Source organism: Wolffia australiana, chromosome 18, assembly GCF_029677425.1.
Source record: "Wolffia australiana isolate 7733 chromosome 18, ASM2967742v1".
Classification (NCBI taxonomy): Eukaryota; Viridiplantae; Streptophyta; class Magnoliopsida; order Alismatales; family Araceae; genus Wolffia; species Wolffia australiana.
Window position 1 is genome coordinate 9,383,334 of NC_135852.1, and position 24,158 is coordinate 9,407,491.

Below are 24,158 nucleotides of genomic sequence, written 5' to 3' on the forward strand. Positions count from 1 at the left end.
GATCTGGAATTCCTTCTTTCTCGTCGATTGATCGGTGGCTGTCGAGCTACCTGCTCCGAGCTGTCGATCATGGCGAGTGGCGGTGCAGGAGAGCCGAGCACGGCGCCGCAGGCGGATCGGTGGTACACGCTCAAACTCGGATCTTCCTTCAAAGACGATCGGCCTTCTTCAAAGTTCTGCACACTCCGATGTGAGTTCTTCCGATAGACGATTTCTAGAGTGGAAGCGGTAGCTGTTGCGTGATTTATTCCTGCTTCAGGCTGAAGTTTTCGTTGTTGATTTTGGCTTTAATTTCGTTATGATTTTATCCGGCTTTCTCGGTCTTCCGGCGATTTAGGGCTTAATGTTAGTTCCAGTTTGTGATTACGGCTGTTCTGTCGATCTCTGCATTTAGGATTATTTCATTGATTCTATTTGTTTTTTCTGTCATTGGAGTCTATTTGATGTTTTACATCTGAAATGGCGTCCTGATCTGTTAATCAATTTGAGCAATCCTATGAATGCTCGAATTTTTGCAGATGAATTCCAGCCTGCCTCCATTGACAAGAGCCAACCCGGCTCGCTGCACAGGAGCAAGGAAAACAGGATCACAGTGGAATTCCAGAACAACCAACCTGGGAGGCCGAAGGTAACCTTTGAGGGGGCAAGTGAGGATTGCAAGGACAACGATGGCATTTTGTTCTTCGACGGCCAGAATTTTCGCTTGGAGAGGCTTCATCGTGCTGTGAAACGGCTAAGGCATGTTCGGCAGCCAGGCGAATCAGGCGCTGCTTCTTCGTCTGCTCCGACGGTGGCGGCCTCTTCTGCCCCTGCACCTTCGATGGGAAATGAATCACGCTCTCCGCCATTGTCAAAGATGAACAAATTGCAGCCCCTGAACAAGTCCATGGCTCATCCTCTTCCCGTAATTTTCTCTCTCTCTCTCTCTCTCTTTATTTCCGTTTGTGGATTAATTTTTCTTAAAGGGCTGTGATCTACTGATTAGGGTAGAAAAGTTAAGACATAATGAGAAATATGCATGATCTTTTCAAAGAAATTAGGTATCTTAACCCTTTTTTTTGGATCCCTGATTCAGTGGCTAGATCTCCATGGAAACATCCGTTATAATTCAGTTTGTGCCTAAATCTCACTCTCTCTGAAAGCTGGTATTACTTTTTTTGGGTCCAAGATTATAAGCTCCTTCTCCTAGAAAGTATAATGATTGTTCCTTGTTCTGACTAATTTTTTCTTCATTAGGGTTTTGAACATCAGGGCCTGTGAGTTGGTGAATTGGGTAGAAAAATTATGCAGAATTAGTAATATGCATGATTCATTAAATTAGAACTAGTTTCGATGGAATAGTGTTCTGGATCCCATTAGAACTCTGAAGTTAAGTGTGCTTGGGCAAGAGCAGTACCAGGATGGGTGACCACCTGGGAAGTTCTCGTTGGTGACCACAGCATGGACATGTGATCACAGTTCAAAATTTCAGAAAAAAAAAAATGCACGATCCATATAAATAAGGGTATAAATGCGTTCTTTCCGTTAATTATGGGCTTGTTTGATTCATTCTTACCGTCATTTGATTCTATCTCGTGACTGAGAGCGCTTTGCGTCCGGGAGATTTTTTTATCAGAACAGTTACTGTTATTTCAACTAATGATTCAGTCGAATTATGTCCGTATCTGGTTGCTGAATTCAAAACGATTGTGCAGCTCGAGATCGAGCGGATTGACATAGGGGAGCCCGAAATCTCAGGTACTTTGATAAGTATTTATAGAATTTTCATATTTCAATTCCCTGCCCCTAACCCAACAATTCTTTTACCCCAGTTTCCAAGCCTTCTGGAATAATGGCGGCGCCGCAGAATCCTTTCCAGCCATCACCGCAGGCCAATTCCCCCAAAGAAGACGATGTCGACATAGACAACGATTATTTTGGTATTGCCGTCGGAGGGGAAGCGACGGTGGCACCAGCCAGTGATGATGAGATAGCTGATGTTGACGTCAGTGACGACGATCGTGGCCGCCCCAACGCGGCGGAGGCCCTTCGTGCTCAAGCTAATGCTGCTGCAAGTGGCGGTGGCCGTGGCGAAGAGACGCCAACATCGAGCTCCAGCGGCAGTGGAAGCAGCGGCAGCGGCAGCAGCGATAGTGACAGTGACGGTAGTGATGACAATTCTTCCAGTTCTGCTGCCGACGAGGAGATAGATATTGACGGAGACGTATGAAACCAGTCCCCAATCGACGGAGATTGAGTGATTGAGTGAATTTCAAAAAAAAATTCTTCCGATCTTGGCCTGGTCTCATTTTTTGAAGCATTTACCAAGAAATTTCAAATCCTCCTGCTCATTTTCTAGTTTTTTTTAGCATTCTTTTTAATGGAGGATTTTTTTTTTCTAATGAAATTTCATGGTCATCTCTCGGATTGGCGGATTCATCCAGAAATATACAAAAGTAAAGAATTATTATTTTCTTATATTCATAACTTAAAACTGTTTTTCCGCCCCCTCCCACATTTGCTTTTTTTTTGTTTTATTTCTTTATGTTGAAAATTCTCGGACATCATCACTCTGGTCTCATACGTTAAAACAAAGTCAATTAGAAGTAATTATAATGTTCACTAAGTTAATTGGAAACCGACTGCAACACCGTGGGTCCCAGCCTTTCTTTACTAGTCACCAGGAAACAAGGAATGTTGCCCTCTAACCACTACATTTTTTATACACCTATCAAATGCAGAGAAATATGCTGAAAGTCAAAACGTGGGTTTTTTCTTTCTGCGTAATAAACAAGAAATTAACAAAGTATAAGAGTACAAGCCTGCATAGGTGCTATTTATATCACGGATCAGTCTACCTGAGGTATAAATGTTGTATATATTTCTAAAGTGGGGTCTTATAGTCTTGTCTCTAAAGCAGGTTATTTATGCTCGTTCCACGCCTGCTAACCATATTTTCTGCGTGATCCAATTCATGGTTGGATTGGACTACCTGAGGTGTAACTATATTTTCTGCGTGATCCAATTCCGGGGCACGTCTGGATCAGTCTACCTGAGGTATAACTTCTGTATTAATTTCCTTTTTTATTATGGCTGAGGACAAGTAGAGAGTCTTGTCTCTTAAGTGGGCTATTTATGCTCGCTCCATGCATGCTAAGTCTATTCTTGGGTGACATCTAGGAATAACTCTCATGTACTTTTGTTGTGGCTGAGGACAAGCAGAGACTCGTCTCTACGCCTGCCGTAGTATATTCCCAGGTGATATTCAGGACATGGCTGGATTAGCCTAAGTTAGATATAACTTTGGTGACGAGGGTGAATAGGTCTTGTCAGTGAAGTAGAATATTTACGCTCGCTCCACGCCTGCTAACGACATTGGGGGGGGGACATCCGGGGTACGGCTGGATTGGTATAAATACAAGACAAAATATTGCAAAACTGTCGAGAAAATGATTTTTTAAGTCCAGGGTGGGTGCTATTAAATAAGTAAACAAATAAATAAAAACGCGGGATTTTGTGGGTGCCACGGCAGGTGTGACTTAACTCATTCAAATCGCGCCACGCAACCACCGCCGGAATAATTAATTTTTGAAAAAATTCAGGTATTTCTGAGCATAAAACCAGGAACGAAGAACAGGGGGAGAACTTGGTCTGGTTTGTCTCGCCGAAGGGAAGATCGGCGGAGGAGACTGCCGGAGAAGCGATCGATAGCGGTTTAATCGGCTGAGTAGATCGCCGGAGAAGTGATCGACTGCGGTTTAATCGGCGGAGTAGGTCGCCGGAGAAGCGATCAACGGCGGTTTAATCGGCGGAGGAGATCGCCGGAGAAGCGATCGACGGCGGTTTAATCGGCGTAGGAGATCGCCGGTGAAGCGATCGATAGCTGTTTAATCGGCGGAGGAGATCGCCGGAGAAGCGATCGATAGCGGTGTAATCGGCGCCGGTGATTAAGGAAGAATCTCGCCGCCGGTGATCCCATGCTGTCGCCGCGGGATGGCAGCGGCGGAGAAATGGCTCTCATCTCTGTTCGCGGCGGCGATCGTCTCCTTCGTTCTCCTCGTCATCTCCGTGACAAGCTCGCCGTCCTTCGCCGCTTCAAGAATGGCGGTGCCTGCGGCGGCGGCGGGAAGAATCCCAATCCCGGCGTTTGCGTACTACATTTCCGGCGGAAATCGCGATCTGAATCGGATTCTTCGGCTGTTATTGGCTGTGTATCATCCGAGGAATGTGTACTTGTTGGAGTTGTCTGCCGACGCGCCGATGTCTCTTCGGTACCGGCTGGCGGCTTCCGTGAGATCTTCGATCCCCGCTGTGAACGCCTTTGGTAATGTGCACGTCGTGGGAAGCCCTGCGGAGGCCACGTATATGGGGTCTTCGGTTCTTGCTGGGACTCTCCATGGCGCCTCCGCCCTCCTCAGGCTGGACAGGAGATGGGATTGGTTCATCACTCTCAGCGCTGCGGATTATCCGTTGGTCACGCAAGACGGTACATGATTTGATTATGTTTTGATTGATTCTCTTTGCCTTTTGTGTTTGCAATCGTAATCTTGGTGGAAAATGCTTGAAAGATGGATTATTTATACTGTTTTTATTGTCCGACCGATTGCGCTCGACGATTTTTGTTTTTTTTTCTTGGTTCTTTATGATCTGGGGGGCCTGGTTCTTTCAGTACATGTTTGTTTGTATTGATGCTCCTCTGTTTTTATTATTGTAGCTATTTCTATCTCCCAGCGTACTGAATGGGGTTGCAGTCGTAATCCAAGTAGAAAAGGCTCGAAAGATGGAGTATTTGTACTCTTTTTGCTTTTAAACTCTCGTTTTCATCGTCCAACCGATTGCGCTCGACGATTTTTGTTTTTTTTTCTTGGTTCTTTATTATCTGGGGGGCCTGGTTCTTTCAGTACATGTTTGTTTGTATTGATGCTCCTCTGTTTTTATTATTGTAGCTATTTCTATCTCCCAGCGTACTGAATGGGGTTGCAGTCGTAATCCAAGTAGAAAAGGCTCGAAAGATGGAGTATTTGTACTCTTTTTTGCTTTTAAACTCTCGTTTTCATCGTCCAACCGATTGCTCTCGACGATTTTTAGTTTTTTTTCTTGTTCTTTCTGATCTGGAGGACTGAGTTCTTTCAGTTCTTGTTCCATTTATTGATTTTCCTCTGAATTAATTGCAATATATCGTGGGTTAATTTTTAGAGCTAAGGAAGAATCTAAGAAGATGTAAAGGTGAAATTAGGTTTTTAAAATTCTTTCTAAATTCCAAGCCAACGACTGCGAAGTAAATATGGACCTATCTGGGGAATAGAGATGGGAAATACAGAATGACACTTTTTTTATACACTTGAATAGCTCCTTTACCATCAATACTTAATTTTATTTTATTTATTTATGGGTATTTTCCTCTTTCAGATTTGCTCCATGCCTTTTCATCTGCTCCGCGGGGACTCAACTTCATTGACCACACTAGTGACATCGGCTGGAAAGAGTAATTCCCCAATCTTAATTAAATTCATGATCCTGATATTGATTGAATCTCTAAAAGCATTATAATTTTACATTCATGCGTTGTAACTTCTCAGATACCACCGGGTTCAGCCTATTGTTGTAGATCCTGGGCTCTACTTGGCCAGGAGGAGCCAGATATTTCATGCCAATGAACGGCGCAAGACGCCTGAATCTTTCAAATTCTTCACTGGTATCATTCTTTTAATCATTCATCTTCTCTTTCTTGTTCCCCAAATCTTCAAGTTCTTCACTTGTGTCATCTTTATGATTATTTTCTCGGTTGGAGATCGATCCTCTTTTCCTCGAGTTCTTTTCTTACATTATATCTAATTCATAGTACTGTTTTTATTTATCTTTTTTACTACTATGACCTCTTGTTCTCTTCTTTATCTGTTTCAACTTTGCTCATCCATGAAAGTTGATCGCTGGCTCTTTTACGTTTCTTTCAGGGATCATGTTTTAGAATTTATTTTGTTGTCCCTATTCACTTCTAGATGAAGAGTGATCGAGGACTTGGGATCCAAGATTAACGATAACCAGGAGATGATAAAGAGTCATCATGGTCCTCGTCATTCATCCTTGGTTTTGTTGATGAGGATGATGACCATGATGGATGACGTTTATAATTTATGCATATTTTTAAATGCTACATTCTCTCTCTCCCCTGTGCCTCTCTCCCTCTATATCTCTCTTTCTGTCTCTCTCCCTCTGTATCTCTGTCTCTGCCTATCTATCCATCAACCAATCCATTGCACAATCCATCCGCCGTCTAATCCATCCATACTTCTATCTCTATCTCCTTTGCTTGGTTGATTCTCTCACTGCATCCATCCTGAAGACGACGATTTGTCATCATCCCCGCCATTCATCTGAGGCTCGGATCACGATCCCTATGGTTCTCTGTGTGGATGATGATCATGGCAGTGGCAATTAATTTCAAGTTCTTTTTTTTCCTATTTCATAGTTTATCGACCTCTTCTCATTCAATTCTAATTGGATATTGATAATTGAAAAATTAAAGTTCCTCGACTATCGGAGATTAATCTAAATCATCATGGCAATTCAGGATCTCCATGGGTAATCCTGAGCCGGGATTTTGTAGAATTCTGTGTCTTGGGATGGGACAATCTGCCGCGGCGGCTTCTGCTCTACTTCTCCAACGTGATCCTCCCCCAAGAAGGATACTTCCATTCTGTGGCCTGCAACTCTCCAGAGTTCAAGAACACAACAGTGAACAATGACATGCGGTTCACGGAGTGGGACTCGCCGCCGCAGATGGAGCCACACTTCTTCAACGCCTCGGACTTCAGCAAGATAGCAGCCGCATGGGCCCCGTTTGCAAGGCAATTCCAGGTTGACGAGCCTCTACTCGACGAGATCGACAAGAAGTTGCTCGGCCGGCGGCGCGGCGAGGCGGTTCCCGGCGGCTGGTGTGCCGGCAGGCGGCAGTGGCGGTCGTCGGGACGGTGCGGGATTTGGGGCGACATCGAGAAGCTGGCACCTGGGCCGAGGGCCGAGCGGCTCGCGAAGAAGATGGAAGAGCTTGTTGCTGGTTGGAGATCACAGGAGAGCTCTTGCCAATGAGCTGGCCTCTGGTTCTTGATTTTACTAAAATTCTTTTGTTTCTCTCTCCTCCCAGGGGTTGGTATGGGTGTGGTATAAATACATGTTTATGTATAGGTAGAGTGAGAAAGAGTTAGAGAGAGAGAGAGAAAGGTGGAGTTAACAGGTGAGATCATCTCTCTCTAGCGGTTTTTCTGATTGAGGAAGTAGCTAACAGGGAAATATATCCTTTGCAGTGTATCTTCTCCTGCTTGTGGTTCTCTGAACATATTTTTGACTCATATTTAGATACAAAAACAGAGAAATACAATGGCCTGTTTGACAGAGAGAAACAAAGTTTCAAGGGTTGCAATCTGATTGCAGAGAGAGAACTCACATGACATAGTCCCTACTTTCATGGGGAGTATAGTGCAGGGATGTGGACTGGATGATTTTTTTCCGGGGGGACAAAAAATTGTCCCATCCAAAGATACGGACGAATTTTTGGACGCAAACTCGTCCCTGGGGCCATCAGACTGGACGGTTTTCGTCCCACGGGACAAAAAACTGTCTGTCCGGAGGTCTTGGACGTTGGACGGAAAACCGCCGGATTCACATCCGACGGTTGAGATGTATCCACGTGGCCGTGCAATGACAATGTTTTACGTGCATCAAAGACCCTGTTTTTTAACGTGCGTTCAAATGGATGCCGCTCAGAAATAGTTGTACATATAGCCCTTTGCATTCTCTCTCCTCCGTAATTCTCTAAAAAACTTGGAAAAATCTATATTAATATATTAAAAATATAAATGGGTTTTTTTTGTCCAGGACGAGGGATGGGACGAAAATTCGTCTCAGGAGGACTGGACGGGATGAAATTTCGTCCCGAGAGGACTGGACGAGACGGTTCTCTAACCGTTGGACAAAAATTCATCCTGTCCATCGTCCCTGCAGTAAAACCAGACGTCGGACGGAATGAAATTCGTCCCATCCCATCCCATCCATTGTCCACGTCCGGGACGATCCTGAACTATAATGGGGAGCATCAAAGAGGAGTGGAGAAAGAGCAATGCTCAATTGGTAGTAAGAGAAACAGAGTGAAATGGGTTACATGTCCTTTCTGTATGGGGATAATCAAAGTCAACTTATTTGAATGAAGAAAGTGGGAGAATAATGTTCTTTTATTATCATGGGATTGTAAAAGTCTAATAATCTATTTAACACATGGAGATATAATTTCTTTCAGAAAAAAAAACATATGGAGATATAAACTAATAGTCTTATAACTATGACAATGACTAGGATGATGAGAGTCTTTGATGAGGACAACCACATCCCTTCAACAGTGTTGAGGACCATCCAGGACAGACTATGATGTCAACATTAATTGACTAGGATGATGACCATTGTTCATTGAGACGACGATTATCTTCACTTGGGATGACAACAATTGTCTACAGGGACGATGACCATCATCAACGAGGATGACGACGGATGTCACTGACGGGGATCACCACGATTATAGGTAGAGATTATGTGAATGACAGTTGTTGACGGGGACGACGAATTTCATCGACAGAGATGACGAAGACAACAGTGATCTTTGACAGGGAAGACCACTGTTATGGATGGGAAAGATGACGGCCGATGACAGAGGCAAGGAGCACGACAGTCATCGTGGAGGGGGACAAAGACCATCGTGGTCTTTGTTGATGACGGAATGGGACCGATGACGGAATGTTGAAGACGTTAAATCAGGATGCATGGCCATCAGGCCAAATCAAATGCCATGAACTGATATGACTAAACAGACTGCCATTCAGTCCCGTCACGTCTGTCCGAAAACGTCATCCGTCATCCGTCATCCGTGAAATAGGCCTCAAGGGATCCTTGATTCATAGATAGAGAACCTGAGTGACAAGGGTTATATTCTGAGTGCAGAGAGAACCAGCATTATATGATCATTTCTTTCTTTGGGAAAATCAAAGTCAACTTCTTATTCCAAACACAAGAGAGAGAGAGTTGCATTCCTACTGCTGAGTGAACCGACACAAATATCCACCCTCTATCATCGGGAGAATCAAAGTCAGGCTCTTATTCTAACGAGAGATAGAGCTAGATAGATAGATAGATGGGAAGGTAGATATTTAGGTAGGTTTATAGATAGAGAGAGAGAGAGTGGGACAGAAATAGAGAGAGAAAGAGATAGTGAGAGAAAGGGACAGATTAGAGATAGAGAGAGAGAAATGGACAGAGATAGAGAGAGATAGAGAAAGAGATCGAGAGAGAGGGGCAGAGATAGAGAGATATAGAGATCGAGAGAGAGGAGCAGAGAAAGAGAGAGATAGAGATCGAGAGAGAGAGTGACACAGATAGAAAGATAAAGATAGAGATAGAAATAGAGAGCGATATAGAGATAGATAAAGATAGAGATAGAGATAGACAAAGATAGAGATAGAGAGAGAGAGAGATAAAGATAATGATGGAGATAGAGAGAGGAGAGAGGTAAAGATATAGATAGAGAGAGAGAGGGGAAGGGAAGGAGAGGGCGAGGGAGGGAGGGAGGGAGAGGGAGAGAGGGAGGAGGGAGAGAGAAAGAGAGATATAGATAGAGAGAGGAAGGGAGAGAGCGAGGGAGGGAGGGAGAGAGATAGAGAGATATAGATAGAGAGAGAGGAAGGGAGAGAGCAGTAAAGAGGAGGGAGGGAGGGAGAGAGATAGAGAGAGAGAGAGAGAGAGAGAGAGAGAGAGAGAGAGAGAGGAAGGGAGAGAGCTGTAAAGAGGGAGGGAGGGAGAGAGAGAGAGAGAGAGAGAGAGAGAGAGAGAGGAGAGAGAGGAGAGAGAGAGAGAGAGAGAGAGAGAGAGAGAGAGAGAGAGAGAGCTGGAGAGATGGAGGGAGGGAGAGAGAGAGAGAGAGAGGGAGAGAGAGAGAGAGAGAGAGAGAGAGAGAGAGAGAGAGAGCTGTAAAGAGGGAGGGAGGGAGAGAGAGAGAGAGAGAGAGAGAGAGAGAGAGAGAGAGAGAGAGAGAGAGAGAGAGAGAGAGAGAGAGAGAGAGAGAGAGAGAGAGAGAGAGAGAGAGAGAGAGAGGGAGAGAGAGAGAGAGAGAGAGAGAGAGAGAGAGAGAGAGAGAGAGAGAGAGAGAGAGAGAGAGAGAGAGAGAGAGGGAGAGAGAGAGAGAGAGAGAGAGAGAGAGAGAGAGAGAGAGAGAGAGAGAGAGAGAGAAAGAGAGAGAGAGAGAGAGAGCGAGAGAGAGAGAGAGAGAGAGAGAGAGAGAGAGAGAGAGAGAGAGAGAGAGAGAGAGAGAGAGAGAGAGAGAGAGAGAGTTCTTAGGTGTTCGTCTTGGAGGTAAGCATCTGCTTGAACCACCAGGCAGACATCTTGGGGTACCTCTTCAAGCTGTTGAAATCAACGTAGACCAGCCCGAAACGCGACGAGTAGCCCGACTTCCACTCGAAATTATCCAAAAGAGACCAGGCGAAGTAGCCCACCACGCGCGCACCACCGTCAATTGCCCTCTTCAACTCCCCCAAATAACTCCTGTAGAACTCCACTCTAGTGACATCCTTCAGCCCCTCATTCACTGTCACGTTGCCCGGATCGTCCATCCCTGTTAATACGATTACACGAAATTATCATATATTTTCAATGTTTTTCATCCATTACTTCCAAGTAATCAAGCCTCTACAGCGAATTTTGCAGTCTTTTTTATAAGCAAAGTCGGGTTGTCGGAAGTTTCAGCAAGTTTCAAACTTTACGAAATATTTCAACAAGTTTCATGCACCTACCGTTCTCGGATAGAAGCACGATCGGATTGCCGTATCTTTCTTTCACGTAAGTCACGGCATTATAAATCCCCCAAGGAACGATGTAAAGCCAGAAAGAATTTGCCTGGATTTTTTGATTTAACATAAGAATAGAAGCTCCAAAATAATCATAAATTTTGGTTATGAATTACCCGGGGGCCAATGGGTACGCCGTCCCTTTCAACTGCAAAACCACGGAAAATTCTTCATTAGATTAGACAATGACAGAGAATTTTTAATACAATATTTAATGAGGAAAAAAATGGATTACATGCAAATCCCGCGTTCCAGTCTAGCTGATATCCGGTGACCTTTGGTGGGGGCTGGTGGGGATCAAACATGTAATAAGATGTGTACTGATTAATGCCAATAAAATCAAAGGACCCTTTGACGCTGTTAACTTCTTCGGAGCTGAATTTTGGAAGTCTCTCCTTTACTATTTCTTGCATGTTCTTGGGGTAACCTCCGTTGACCAGAGGATCAAGAAACCTACATAAACGTAAAAACTAGTAAGTGTAAGCAGTTTTTGGTGGGTTTTATAATCATCGATGATGGAAAATACCATCCAAGATGAAAGTCTCTCGCTCTCTGCGCTGCCGCCTGATCATCACTCGAATTGCTCAGCGGTTCATACCAGACGAAGTCCAAGAGTATTCCGATCTTGCCCTTTTGATCAGCCTGCCAGCGAAATTATTCAAAAAATTTGAACCGTTTATTCATGAACATGATATCATATCATGGAATATTGAGTAAAGATGGAATTTTTACCTGATATTTGTTCCGGTATCGTTGAACGGCAGCTGCGTGGGATAGAATGAGATTGTGGGCAACGATGTAAGGCTCAGTGGAGGAGTTCCCCGCCGTGCAGTTTCCAAACTCTTTTGAACACCGTCTGGGAGGGAATAGTCCGTTATCGTAACCCAACGCCGCTATCACCCTCGGTTCATTGAAAGTCATCCAGTTCTTCACGCGATCGCCAAACGTCTTGAAGCACAAGTCAGCATAGTCTGCAAACGCCGTGCTGTCATCGATGTAAGCATATTCCGTCAGCTAGTCAAACCCCAATAAAGGAAGGGGGAGTTGAAAAGTTTTAACCCCCCTCCTCTTGTCTCTTTGTGGGAATATGAAGAGGCTTCTTTGGAGAATATGAAAAGGCTCCTGGCTTTTCATATTCCAGACCTTTCAAATTCCCTGAAACTGTAATTGGCCCTCTATATATAGAGGGCAAATCTATTCTGAAATGCAAGGCATATGAGTTTTCTGTTCATTCTTCTTGTCTCTTCCTCTCTTCTCCTCTCTCTATCTCCTTTGGTTTGTCTTCATCACTCCTTGGTGGCCGCTCCCTTGTCTTGGGAGTTTGAGGAGTTGCTCCGCAGCACCATACGAGAAGTTGTTGCCCTGCACCAAGAGCCTTGCACGTTGACGTCACGCCGGTGACGTAAAGAGGTTCTTGTTTCCTGTCTCTATACGCCGACACAGTTATCACGTCCGAGTTGATTCCGCATTTCACCGTAGCGTCTTAGGTCGTTGTTTCTCTTCAACGAGTTACAACAAAGCCAAAAAATCAAAGTCTACGGCTGCCGACTCGCTGATTGAATCTTTTGGAATTGGAAAGAAGATAGAATATTGGTTTCGTGCGTATTCCGTCAGCCCATGATTTCATTTTGAATAAATAAGCAAAAAATTTGAAGTCTACGGCTGCCGACTCGCTGATTGAATCTTTTGGAATTGGAAAGAAGATAGAATATTGGTTTCGTGCATATTCCTTCAAGCTATAATTCCTTTTTGAATAAATAAGCCAAAAAATGAAAGTCTACGGCTGCCGGATCGCCGGTTGAATCTTTTTGCAATTGAAAAGAAGATAGAATACTTGTTTCGTGCATTTTTCGTCCACCCATTATTCCACTTTGAATAAATAAGCCAAAAATAAAAGTCTACGGTTTCCGAATCGTCGATTCAATCTTTTGGCATTGTAGAGAATATAGAATATTGGTTTCGTGCATATTCTGTCAGCCCATAATTTCTTTTTGAATAAATAAGCAAAAGAATCAAAGTCTAAGGCTGCCGAATCGCCGATTGAATCGGTCGGAATTGGAAATAAAATAGAATATTTAGTTCGTGCATATTCCATCAACCCATAATTTCATTTTGAATAAACACGAAAATAAATCAAAGTCTAAGGCTGCCGAGTCGCCGATTGAATCCTTTGGAACTGAGGAAAAGATAAGAGTATTTGATTCGTACACAATGTCTCTGCTCAAAAGACCGCCGTATTTATCTTCTAACGCTTGCGGGAGATCGTAATGATACAAATTCACGTACGGGGTGACGCCTGCAGATCACAGGCTGAGATTAGATTGACGGATTTGTGGGAAAACGACGTTAAATGGGTTTTGATTGAGGAATAACCTCGCTTAATCAGGTGATTAATGAGCCTGTTGTAGTAAGCGACGCCTTTCCAGTTCACTTCCCCTGCTCCTTCTGTGGGGGGAAAAAAAGAATTTTGTTGAGAATCTGAACAGGTCATGAGTAACTATTTTTTTGCGAAAAGGCTAGAAAATAACTCGGTTGAAAACATAAATCTGCGCTTTCAAAGTTGAAAAGAACTAGTGCTTTACTTGGGAAAAAAAGAAATTTAGTAACATAATGGTTCTTTTGTGAGAAATCTATGCATATTAAGAGAGAAAAAATCAGTTAGTTAGATGATCTGTTTTAAGGAATGAGAAAGACCAATCCTGTTAGATGAAAATAAATTCAAGTAACGAGAAAAAATCGGTTGAAAATATGGTCTGCGCTTAAGAAAAATTAAAACCAGAGTTTACTTGGGAAAATCCGGGACCAAGAAATGGAAAACCGGTAGGCGTCGAAGTTCATCTTCTTCATGATCGCAATATCCTCCTGCAAGAAAAACAAAGATCACGTCAAATTAAAGTATAAAATCCTTATATTTACGCAGAATAAAAAACACAAATCAAACCTTGTATTTGTGATACTCATCCACGGTCACGTCAGCGGTGGCGTTGTTCGTAATATATCCTGATTCGTCACACCAAACAAGACAGATTAAAAACTTAATAAAGGAGAAAAATCGTACAAGATCTTCAAGAAAGATTGGTGAGGATCAAATAAAAATAATATATTAATTATGGTTGCCAGTAAAGCACATCAAAAGGAAATGTTGTCAAAGTGGAGATCTACAAGGACGCATGTAGCAAAACATGGAACACGTTCATGGCAGAGGGGGCATACATGAAGGAAGCCATGTATCAAAAGGTAATCATATATCAAGGCATTTTATTTTAAAATAAGTGAAAGGTGTTTATGGCAGATGGGGCATACAAGAAGAAAGCCAAGTATCAAAAGTTAATCATATATCAAGGTATTTTATTTTAAAATAAGTGAAAGGTGTTCATGGCAGAGGGGGCATACAAGAAGAAAGCCAAGTATCAAAAGTTAATCATATATCAGGGCATTTTATTTTAAAATAAGTGAAAGGTGTTCATGGCAGAGGCAGCATACATGTAGCAGCCATGTATCAAAAGTTTATTATAAATCAAAGCATTTTATTTTAAACTAATAATTCAAAGGAAGGTGGTGATGGCAGAGGGAGCATACATGCAGCAACCATTTATCCAAAGTTTCACATGAATCTAACCAGTTTATATTAAACAATGATTCAAAGGAAGGTGTTCATATCAGAGGGAGCATACACGAATCAAAAGTATATTATAAATCAAGCCATCTCTGAAGATGCAGATCAAGGAAGGACTTACCAGGAACTCGAACGAAGGTATCCCAAATGCTGGGGCCACGGCCGTCCTTAGCGGCCATTCCTTCAACCTGGTAAGCCGAGGCCGCCGTCCCGAAGACGAACTCTTCAGGAAAGCTAGCCCGGCTCAGTCCGCCAGTGTTCATCTTCCGCGGCGGCCATGGCGACGGCGAAGCCGCTATCTGTGACGTCAATACCGGCAGCAAGAGCCAGTAGAGAAGACGAGCCCTTCTTCCCATATCTCAGTCTGGAGCAGTAGCCCACGCTGCAGAGACTCTGCTCTTCATCAATCCATTCTGAGCAGCATTTAAGGACGCGTAAGTTACAGTATATCGGCCAGTGATAGAGAGAGATTGCCCATTGCCAATGGGTAGAGGAATTCGAGAAGTAGTTTGTAGTCGGTGCGACGTATTCGCGAGGACTCGTAGTGGAGCGGAAATGTGAGTGGAATGCGATGCAAGTCGACGAGAGTTAGACGGCAGCAGACTTGGGATGCGTAAAAGGAAGGCTTCAGAGTGATGAAGGCTATGTGTAGGGGGCTGGTCGCTCACTTCAACGTTAACGTGGATAAGTTCGTTGCCTTTTTTACGTGGGGTTATCCATTCCTATTTGGTTTATCATAGGTTGGGATACTAGCAGAATTGTGGGATTGGACAGGTCATAAACCGAGAAAACTACTAAGTTTCTGTATACGTGATGGTTGATAACATGCGTTTTATCATGGAATTGAAATGATCATTAACCTCTCTTTATGAATGCTATCATTGTGATATAACATTTTAATGTATTATGGGCAAATTAGCCTAGGTTCGCTTTATTTTGTTATAAGTTTATGGATGAACATTGTTTCAGTTTTTCAAGGTAACATTATTGTAGGATAAATCAGTTCTTTCAATTACATTGAATGCAAGGCTAAAGAGGACTGATTATGAAAAAAATAATAGGAAGAGGTAGGGTTGAGAAAAAAAATTGCGTTTGTTCGTGAACATGCGAACAAATGAACACGAACATGAATGTCAAAAAATGGACACGAGCATGTTGGCGAACGGTTCGCAAACAGATGAACCCTTCTCGAACATGTTATCTTCCTGAGGCACAAATTTGGACAAGTGTGCGCTTCGAATGTTCCCGAAGCCCGACTTCCCGCCAGGTGAAACCGTGAATAGGTGATCCCTCCCTTCAGCCCCACCCTTCCGGCGGCTCCCTCTCCGGCAGACAGCAGACGGCTCCAGCTGCTCCCTTCCCTTCTCCCTCTCCAGCAGGTTTCTTCGCCGGCAGCTCCCTTCTTGCTCTCTGCAGGTGATCTCCCTCTCTCGTCAGTCCCCTCCAGCTCTCTTTTCCGTCTCCCTCCAGCTCCCTTCTCCCCCTCCATCGTTCACCCCACCTCCCTAATTATTTTTGTGATTACACATCTACTAATTATTTCTGAGAAATAATCATACAGTTACTAACGCCAACAAAAGTACCTGTTGTTGAAAATGATAAAAACATATCCAACCTTAAAAAAATTCAAACCTACTACTTATTTTCGTGAAGTTGATTACTGGCATTATTAATATTCCTGTAATGAAATGTAGTATTCAGTTAGAGTGATAATTTTATTTCAAATTTGGTGTCTCCTTAACTTTGATCATCTAACTTAAAGTCTAATATTCAGATAGACCACCAAGTTACTAGTGATATTCAGTTACACAAATTTCAAATGCAAGGTTAAATGCCTTGTTGGTTTCATTCACAAAAAGTCAAGTTTATAAAGTCATATGTCATTCGTGGTCGTTCGCGAACGAACATGAACAAACCGAACATGAACACGGACTGAAATTTTCCTCTAGTTGGAAGGCTGGCTAACTGACTATGGTTAGATAAATCAGACCACAATTACACGATCAAATTTGAGGATTTAAACCCGGTGTAAATACTGATGGTGCAGCCCCTTTCCTCGATCGAGGGCGGGAGTACTGTCTTACAACCACCGTGGTTAAAATAAAACTCCAATGTTAATAAATCGAACAGTCGATCGCAAGAAGATTCAAAGGCCTATTAAACTAGTCATGGGAAGATTCAAAATTCCAAAGCTAATCCGACGGTGGTCAACTAACAGTCGAAGAACACTGGACGAAGAACACTAACACCAAAGAGCGTAGAAAGTACCTCAGCACTAGGGCAGTGTGTCGTGGCGATGCGAGAAATTCTCGACGTGTCGTTGGCGGGGGTGAGTGACATGTGCTTCGACAGGGTGTTGTGGATCCAACTGCGTGGTTAGTAGGCAGGGGGGTCAAAGGAGGAGTTGCCCCCTTGCGGGGTTTGGGGCAGCACCCAAAAACCTAAACGGTATGTGCGGTGACGAGTGGCTGCGTGGGTAACTTGGGGTAGACGGTTGCACGTGATGGCCAAGCGGCGGGCGACGGTGCTAGCGGTTGCAAGTGGTGGCAGAGAGGGCAGGAAGCGGCGATCGGTGCGCAGACAGGCGGCCGTGGGCGTGGTGGGTGCGGGTGGGAGGCCGTGCTGCAGGCGGCTGTGCGTGCAGCGAGCACAGGCGGGAGACCGTGCGTGCGACGGGCGCGGGCAGGCGGCCGTGCGCGTGATGAGCGCGGGCTAACAGCCATACGCATGGTGCGCACGGGCGCGGGGTGGGCGCAGACGGGCAGCCTTGCGCGTGGCGGACGCAGGCGGGTGGCCGTGCACGTGACGGCGTGGATGGGCAGCCATGCACACGGCGGGCGGGGCCGGCGGCTGTGTGCGCGGCAGACGCGGGCAGGTAGCTGTGCACGTGGGCGGATGAGGGCAAGTGGTCTTCTCTCAAGGCGGTGGCGGCGGCTTGAAAGGGAAGACGGCTAGGGCAAACTTCCTTTAGGAGAAAGAACTTCAATTCTTAAAGAAAATTTACCAAGTGTTTCTTACAACATTGGCCTCTGTATAGGCCTTGGAGGAAAGAGAAAATAGGATAACTGTTAATTTAAATTTCTGATCTTTAAACGATGTCGGCGACGTGTCAACGTGTCACGTCAAAGGGCAGTTCTGAAGCTGGCGTTGACGACGTGTCATGATGGGAGATGCTTCGTGTGAAGGTGGAGGCACGTCCAATACCGATGCGTTGTCGAGGTCGCCACCACGAACAGTGTTCGTTCCACGACAAAACACTAACTTTCCATCCCTAGGAAGAGGGCTTCGGTCATGCTTAATTGGTGACATGGACTTATTCTTTATTGTTCCTTTTTTTTAGGTTCTTAACTGGCATCATGGAGCAATAAGGGCGTAGAATTTCCTAAGATAATAGAAATCATGGAGAGAAGATGAGAAAAGAGGTATAAAGGAAAGCATAGTTCTGGCATGCGGATGGGACAATTTTTTCATCCTGGGATGCAAAAATTGTCCCGTCCGAGGTTATGGACAAAATTTGGGACAAAAATTCGTCCCGGAAACCACTGTACTGGATGATTTTTGTCCCATGGGATGAAAAAACCGTTCGTTCGGATGTCTTGGACGATGGACAGACGAATGTGGATGACAAACCACCGGATTCACATCCGACAGTTGAGATGTACCCATGTGGCCTTGATATGACAATTTGCATCAAAGTCCCTGTATTTTTTTGCGCGTGCAAACTGACTCCCTTCAGAAATAATTGTATATATGTCCATTTGGATTCTCTCTCCTCCATACTTCCCTAAAAAACTTAGAAAAATCTATATTAATATATTAAAAATATCAGATTTTTTTTTTCGTCTGGGACGAGGGACAGGACGGTTTTTTCCCCTGAAGGCACAAAAATGAGTCCCGTGAGGACTGGACGGGCCAGTTTTTGTACCGTAGGATGAAAATTAATCCTGTCCTTCGTCCCAACACTGAATCTGGGTGTCGGACAGGATGAAATTTGTCCCATCTCATCCATCATCCACGTCCGGGATGATCCGGAACTATAAAGGAGAGTATGAAGGGAAAAAGGAGGGATGGCCTTTAAATCTTCATTAATAAATTTTTTACTTGATTTTGTAGAGGAAAAAGTAGGGGAGGCCCTGTGTTGATTAGTCGGCACCCAAGTTTCACTCAAGTGACAATGATATAGACATTATTTAACTTAGATCAGGCTCGCTAGTGAATGAGCATGTTTAGACATTATTTAACTTCCTCCCTCATACACTCAAGTCTTGAGATAACCTGAAACCAGGACAGTTGAGAAGGAAATTAAACTGAAGAGAAGAGCGAACAAAACTCTCTTAGAATCATGGTAATTAATAAGGAGCTGAATTATGATCCATCCAATGAAGATTTATCAATAATCCTATTGGGTCTGAATAACCAAAATTGTTCCTAGCCTTTTTAAGCATTTCTAATCTCTTGAAAGATCAAGTAGCCTTGAGTGTATGATCTAAGATTTTGATACTCTTTTGCAAACTCATGAGTATCATTCAAATAGGTCAAGTAGGTTATACAAGACATGAAAAAGGCGGTTTATTTAGTAAAAGCTGTCGGATAATTTTTTGAACCATGACTAAAGAGTCTTTAATAAAAACTCCTCAGTGCAATGGAAACTAAAGAGAAAGAATTTCAAAACAATATAGACACAGGATACATTATGACACCAAATTTTACTATCAAAAAAAATAAATGTAAGGTCATATCTTGGTATAAGGAGGGAAAGAGATTGTTAGTCAATTCTCAGTTTGTCCCATTAGGGCCGCCTATCTCTCTTTCTCTCCTTCTCCACATAACCTCATTGTAGCCACCTGTCCAACAAATGGTGGAAGAAGCCTAGGAAATCAGAGATGGCCTAGGTTGTTATTTTGGGTAACACCATACCACTTGTTTCCATGGTTTTTCTCACCTTCATCTCCAATAATTTAAATGTCCTTTACTCTGGCAGAATATGAAGCCCATAAGTTGTCTACATCCAATCCCTCTTATGATCGACCCTCTACCCATCTTACATCTACATTGGAAACTTCCATCTCAAGTATAACCTAGTTTACATGATTCTTTATCCACTTAAACTATTGAGTCAGGGGCCTCTACACATGACCAACACATTCCCCTTGTTGGGTTTTATGAACTTTATCAAAGATCCAAAAATGATTTGCACAGGGGAAATCAACAAAATCTAATTAAAGTAAATTATAACAATTGAGATGCCACATCACCTTGAGTGGAACTGATTCCACTATCACTTTCTTTCCTCGATGGGTACCTTCAATCCATTCATGTGTATAACCTCTAGACATATTCACACCATCATCAAAATCATCGATATCCTCTTAAACTTATTCAATCATTCTTGAAGGTCTGTATTGATCTCAGCATCATCTTGTCTCACTAGAAGGGGGAGAAATATGAGACAGGTAGAAGATAAGGGGAGGCTGCCCAGATTTTCTTTGGATGGGCATCCAAAATGGGTGCTCCATCTATTTCTACTTAATTTAGGAATTTTCACAAAACATACATATATCTTTTGTGTAGGACCCTCGAGGACCATGTAGTACTCAAGTTAATAATTTAATGGCCTGATACACATTTATTAGCTACATTGGCAAATAGATTTATGAATCAATGATCAATTTAACCTAATTGATGAGATCCCTCAAAGAAACTACAATCTTAATCTTGGTTAGGACAGGGGATTCTTGATTGAAAAGCAGAATCTCGATTAATGTTATAAGATACGGATTCACAACCATAAGAGAATGCTGACCTCTATTGACATTTTTAGGGAAAAACCATTGATAACATAAACGTTACTATATAAATATCATGCATATGAAATAAACACATTCATCAAGATTATGATTTTACAAGTTTCTGTTTTAATAGAATTAAACCCAAGATTATGATTCTTATTATCAGGGTTTACTTTGATTAATAAAGTATTTATTGTGAGTTTATGATTCTCACAAATTTTGGTATTTTGCCGAATTTTCCGACTTAGGGTTCACGAGGAAATTTGACAAGTGAGGAAATATTTATTTTGAATTTCAAAGAAGAATGACATGGACAAATAAGATAAATTCATGATCTCTTATGATATTGAATGTGATTTATGCCAGACATAGGCAGGAAGATGTAACACATGAAGATTGAACAACAAGTCAGATTCTTTTCATTGTTATCAACAGTCTATCTCTAGTGTCTCCACACTAACAGCCTCATGATCAGCCATAGTTATCAGAGTGCTAGTATATCTGGATATTTGATGTACATTTGAACTATCCATTGAATAGGAATAAATGTTGAAAGACAAGTTATCATTGTATTCTGATCTCATCATAATTCACTATGTCATTGCACATATTCGTGGAATTCATTGAGTTTAAATAAAATACAGTGGTGTGATTGGCTTTATAGCCACATAATATCCATAAATTTGTGAGTGCAGGTAAGAACCCCCTATTCTTTGTTGGCTATTCTCACATTCCCAGTACACTAAGGATAAGCATGATGGATCTCAAAAGCTCTCAAATGGCATTAACTATTTATCAATTCTGAAGAGATATATGCTAGTTTGTGATAAACCATAATTTAGGATAAATAAATCACTTTAAGGCTCTCATTTATGTAACAAAATTTGGAAAGTTTCCCCTAGTAAAGGGTAATTAAGGGTTGAATCCACAATGATAAGGTAATGAGAGAGTAATTTTATGTTTAAAATATATCTTAGACTATTTTAAGGTGATTTTACATTTTTTGGATTTTTACTATTTTCTAGAAAGGAAAATCACTGTAATGAAGTAAAACAAGTAAAAACTATTCAAAATAAATGAAATGAATAGATATATTATTTTTAATGGGTTATAATAATGTATAAGTATTTTAAAGACTTCTAAACAATTAGCAATAAATATTTTTTTAAAAATGAATCTTTGACTGCACTTCCCACGGGGAAATTTGTGGCCAATGGCATGACACCAGGAGGCAAAATTACGTAGCGATGGTAGTGTACAAAAATATTGTAAGTTTTGCTACATAAATAATTATTTAGTGTCATTTTATTCATTGTAAAGCTTGATACTAGGTTACATACTAGCGTTTTAAATAGTAAAAAGATGATAACATTCAAATCAAACATGCAGGATGTCACACGAACCTTGTTGTCACTTCCCGAAGGGTAAAGTGGTGCTTTTTCTCCAAGAATCTTGATCAGACTTGTAGTCTCAATTCCTTAATCTTTTAGAAAAAGAATGGATCAAAGAAATATGATGCACAAGGCCTCCAACAACAATTTGGGAGCAGAAATCCAGGACGAGATAGAAAGAAAGGGGAGAAGAGTTAAAATAGAAGTGCCCTAACTCTCACAGCCATTGGATTCCATTAAAAGGTTTTGGAGGGATAGGATTACATTATTTACATCCTATATCCATGTTCCATCTTTCCCACATTTAAAAATAAACCTTTCAATTTCAAATTATGGGTTAGTTCCAATTCTTGCCTTTAGTTTACCCGACTCTTGAAGATGTTTGAATGGGCTTCAAGAGTGGTCTTCTTGTGTATTGACCTTCTTCTTATTATCTAGGAGATGGCATGGGTTTCTCCTTTCCTCTCATTTGTAACCCAATTTATTGTTTCATTTACCTCAGTCATGCATTAAAAGAAGATGTGAAAAATCTACTTGACTCTTAGGATTCGAGTGGGGTTAATTTAAATTTCAATAAAATACATAAAATATACCCTAATAAAATAAATCATAAATTTCTCATTTTATCCTTTTAGGATAAATAAGTGGTAAAAAATGAAGAATATAAAAATATTATTATTAATCTAATTTGACGTTCTCCGTTTGCACCAATATGACTAGGAGACACATACTTTTGAATCAAGGATGCACAAACCCTAACGAAGTGGGTATGGAAGGGAGAGAGAAAAATGTTCCATCTATAATTTACAAATATTCATGGCATGACATCACAAGATTTGAATGTTTGATTGGCCTGTAAATTTAAGAATAACTCCATATTTTCTCCCTCTTCCAATCCAAATAGAAACTATCATTACTTCAAGTGACGAAAATGGGGAAAGACTGCTTTGGAGTTGTGCCCCAACATTGGTTGTCCAAGAAGGACGCATCAATCTCCGGAAGTCAGTTTTTTTATAGCATATCTTGGACTGATTTGGTGAATTTCTTCTAGCATTCTTGATTTTCTTCTTGTTTGTTGGTAAGACAAAAAGCATGGGAGAAATTTGAAATATCTAGGAGAGGTCACGTAGGGAGAAATCATCATAGTTCAAGAGTGCATATAAAAGCTATAAAAAATTAGGTAAGCCTACTTACTTTGGTAGAATCATTCTTTACAATAGTATGATGCCTTAAGCACCAATCTGGGCATAAGGAAATGTATGCTTTATCTCATGCCTTATTCAGGAAGAAAATTTTAATTCATATGATCCAACCTGAGGGGGACTGTTAGACGATTCTACTTAGTCCGCCCCATAAAGACACACTACCTCTCTATTCTCATCTTCTTCATTATTGAATATTAGGGCTTTCCTTTCTACGGAGATTAAAATGTGTTAACAAAAATTGGGAAGCCCTCAGAGAACTCGAACTCAAAATGGGTCATGTTTATGAAGTGCGCAAGCATAAGAAATAAATAGATCTTAAATATAACCCTCATGTCCTTATGATATTTAACCCCAATGAAAAATGAGTGTGCTTTAGAAGAAAGATACAACCTGAAACCCACAAATAACATTTTATTTTTTTGCGCTAACTTCATGTATTTTATGTGCATATTCCATTTAAATCATCATATATACATGTTATCATTGCGTAAATTTGATTTAAAGGACATTAAAATAAGGTCATTTTTTAAAATTTATGGCATTTTAACATAAGTTCCAGTCCTTAGTTTCATAGATGAAATATTTTATAGGTTTGATATGCTTTTAGAAATTGTGGTTTTTACAACTCTGATTTTTATGGAATATTTTAAAAAATAAATTCATACATTAAATAACTTAATATTCATAATATTTATTTTATTTATTAAAATATTTTATTTTTAGAATTATACTTTAATTTTTAGAATGATATTTTTGGAAATTTTTCATACTCTAATCGAATTGGCTGACGTTAAATTCAAAATGAAAATAGCACAGCATAAAAAACCTAAAAGGTTAAAAAACATTAAAATATTGAACTAAAGTCAAAATTATATTTTATGACTTTTAAAAGTAATTTATATTTGAATTTGGTTTAACAAAGTTCCATCAAAATACTAGAACCTGGAAAATTTGAGAATATCGTTCTAAAATATACTAAACCCTCTAGTTATTTAATTAAATCCAAAGTATAGAGTCTGGGTTATAAATGTGTTTGATTGATGAATTTAATGTCATAAAAAGGTATTTAAAATATCAAAAAAAAAATTTCTAAGATAGTTTACATCAAAGAATAGACAAATGTGCAGAATATATTGGAAGGTTATAGAGACAGATTAAGACGATTGACAGAATATGCATGCCCACCAAAGCAAATAATGAAAAAATAATGACCAACATTTCCTTTAGAGAAAATAAATAAACTTGCTTCCAAAAAAAGAAGCCCCTATTATAATTTTATCCCCTTGTTTGCT

General features: G+C 41.3%; 3 protein-coding genes across 4 annotated transcripts; 2 read left to right on the forward strand and 1 right to left on the reverse strand.

The window, feature by feature from the left end:
- On the forward strand, positions 1 to 2,337 carry LOC144715084 (RNA polymerase II transcription elongation factor). The gene is made up of 4 exons (XM_078589972.1): positions 1 to 190; positions 519 to 904; positions 1,695 to 1,737; positions 1,812 to 2,337. The coding sequence occupies exons 1-4, from the start codon at positions 70 to 72 to the stop codon at positions 2,207 to 2,209; spliced, it is 948 nt and encodes a 315-aa protein (XP_078446098.1). The 5' UTR covers positions 1 to 69; the 3' UTR covers positions 2,210 to 2,337.
- Positions 2,338 to 3,604: 1,267 nt separating this feature from the next.
- LOC144715356 (Core-2/I-branching beta-1,6-N-acetylglucosaminyltransferase family protein) lies at positions 3,605 to 7,287 on the forward strand. Of its 2 annotated transcripts, none has more exons than XM_078590305.1 (4): positions 3,605 to 4,465; positions 5,389 to 5,464; positions 5,559 to 5,674; positions 6,587 to 7,287. In XM_078590305.1, exons 1-4 carry the CDS (start codon positions 3,973 to 3,975, stop codon positions 7,066 to 7,068), a joined length of 1,167 nt encoding a protein of 388 aa, XP_078446431.1. In that variant the 5' UTR covers positions 3,605 to 3,972; the 3' UTR covers positions 7,069 to 7,287. The 2 variants fall into 2 exon arrangements, with proteins under 2 accessions (XP_078446431.1, XP_078446430.1); XM_078590304.1 differs by having other exon boundaries at positions 3,606 to 4,465; positions 6,551 to 7,287.
- A 3,063-nt stretch (positions 7,288 to 10,350) lies between these two features.
- LOC144715355 (beta-glucosidase 1-like) lies at positions 10,351 to 15,096 on the reverse strand. The gene is made up of 11 exons (XM_078590303.1): positions 14,603 to 15,096; positions 13,807 to 13,865; positions 13,652 to 13,727; positions 13,239 to 13,310; positions 13,074 to 13,161; positions 11,598 to 11,850; positions 11,392 to 11,507; positions 11,101 to 11,318; positions 10,982 to 11,013; positions 10,812 to 10,914; positions 10,351 to 10,633 (listed from the first exon to the last, which is right to left on the reverse strand). The coding sequence occupies exons 1-11, from the start codon at positions 14,835 to 14,837 to the stop codon at positions 10,353 to 10,355; spliced, it is 1,533 nt and encodes a 510-aa protein (XP_078446429.1). The 5' UTR covers positions 14,838 to 15,096; the 3' UTR covers positions 10,351 to 10,352.
- Positions 15,097 to 24,158: the final 9,062 nt, after the last annotated feature.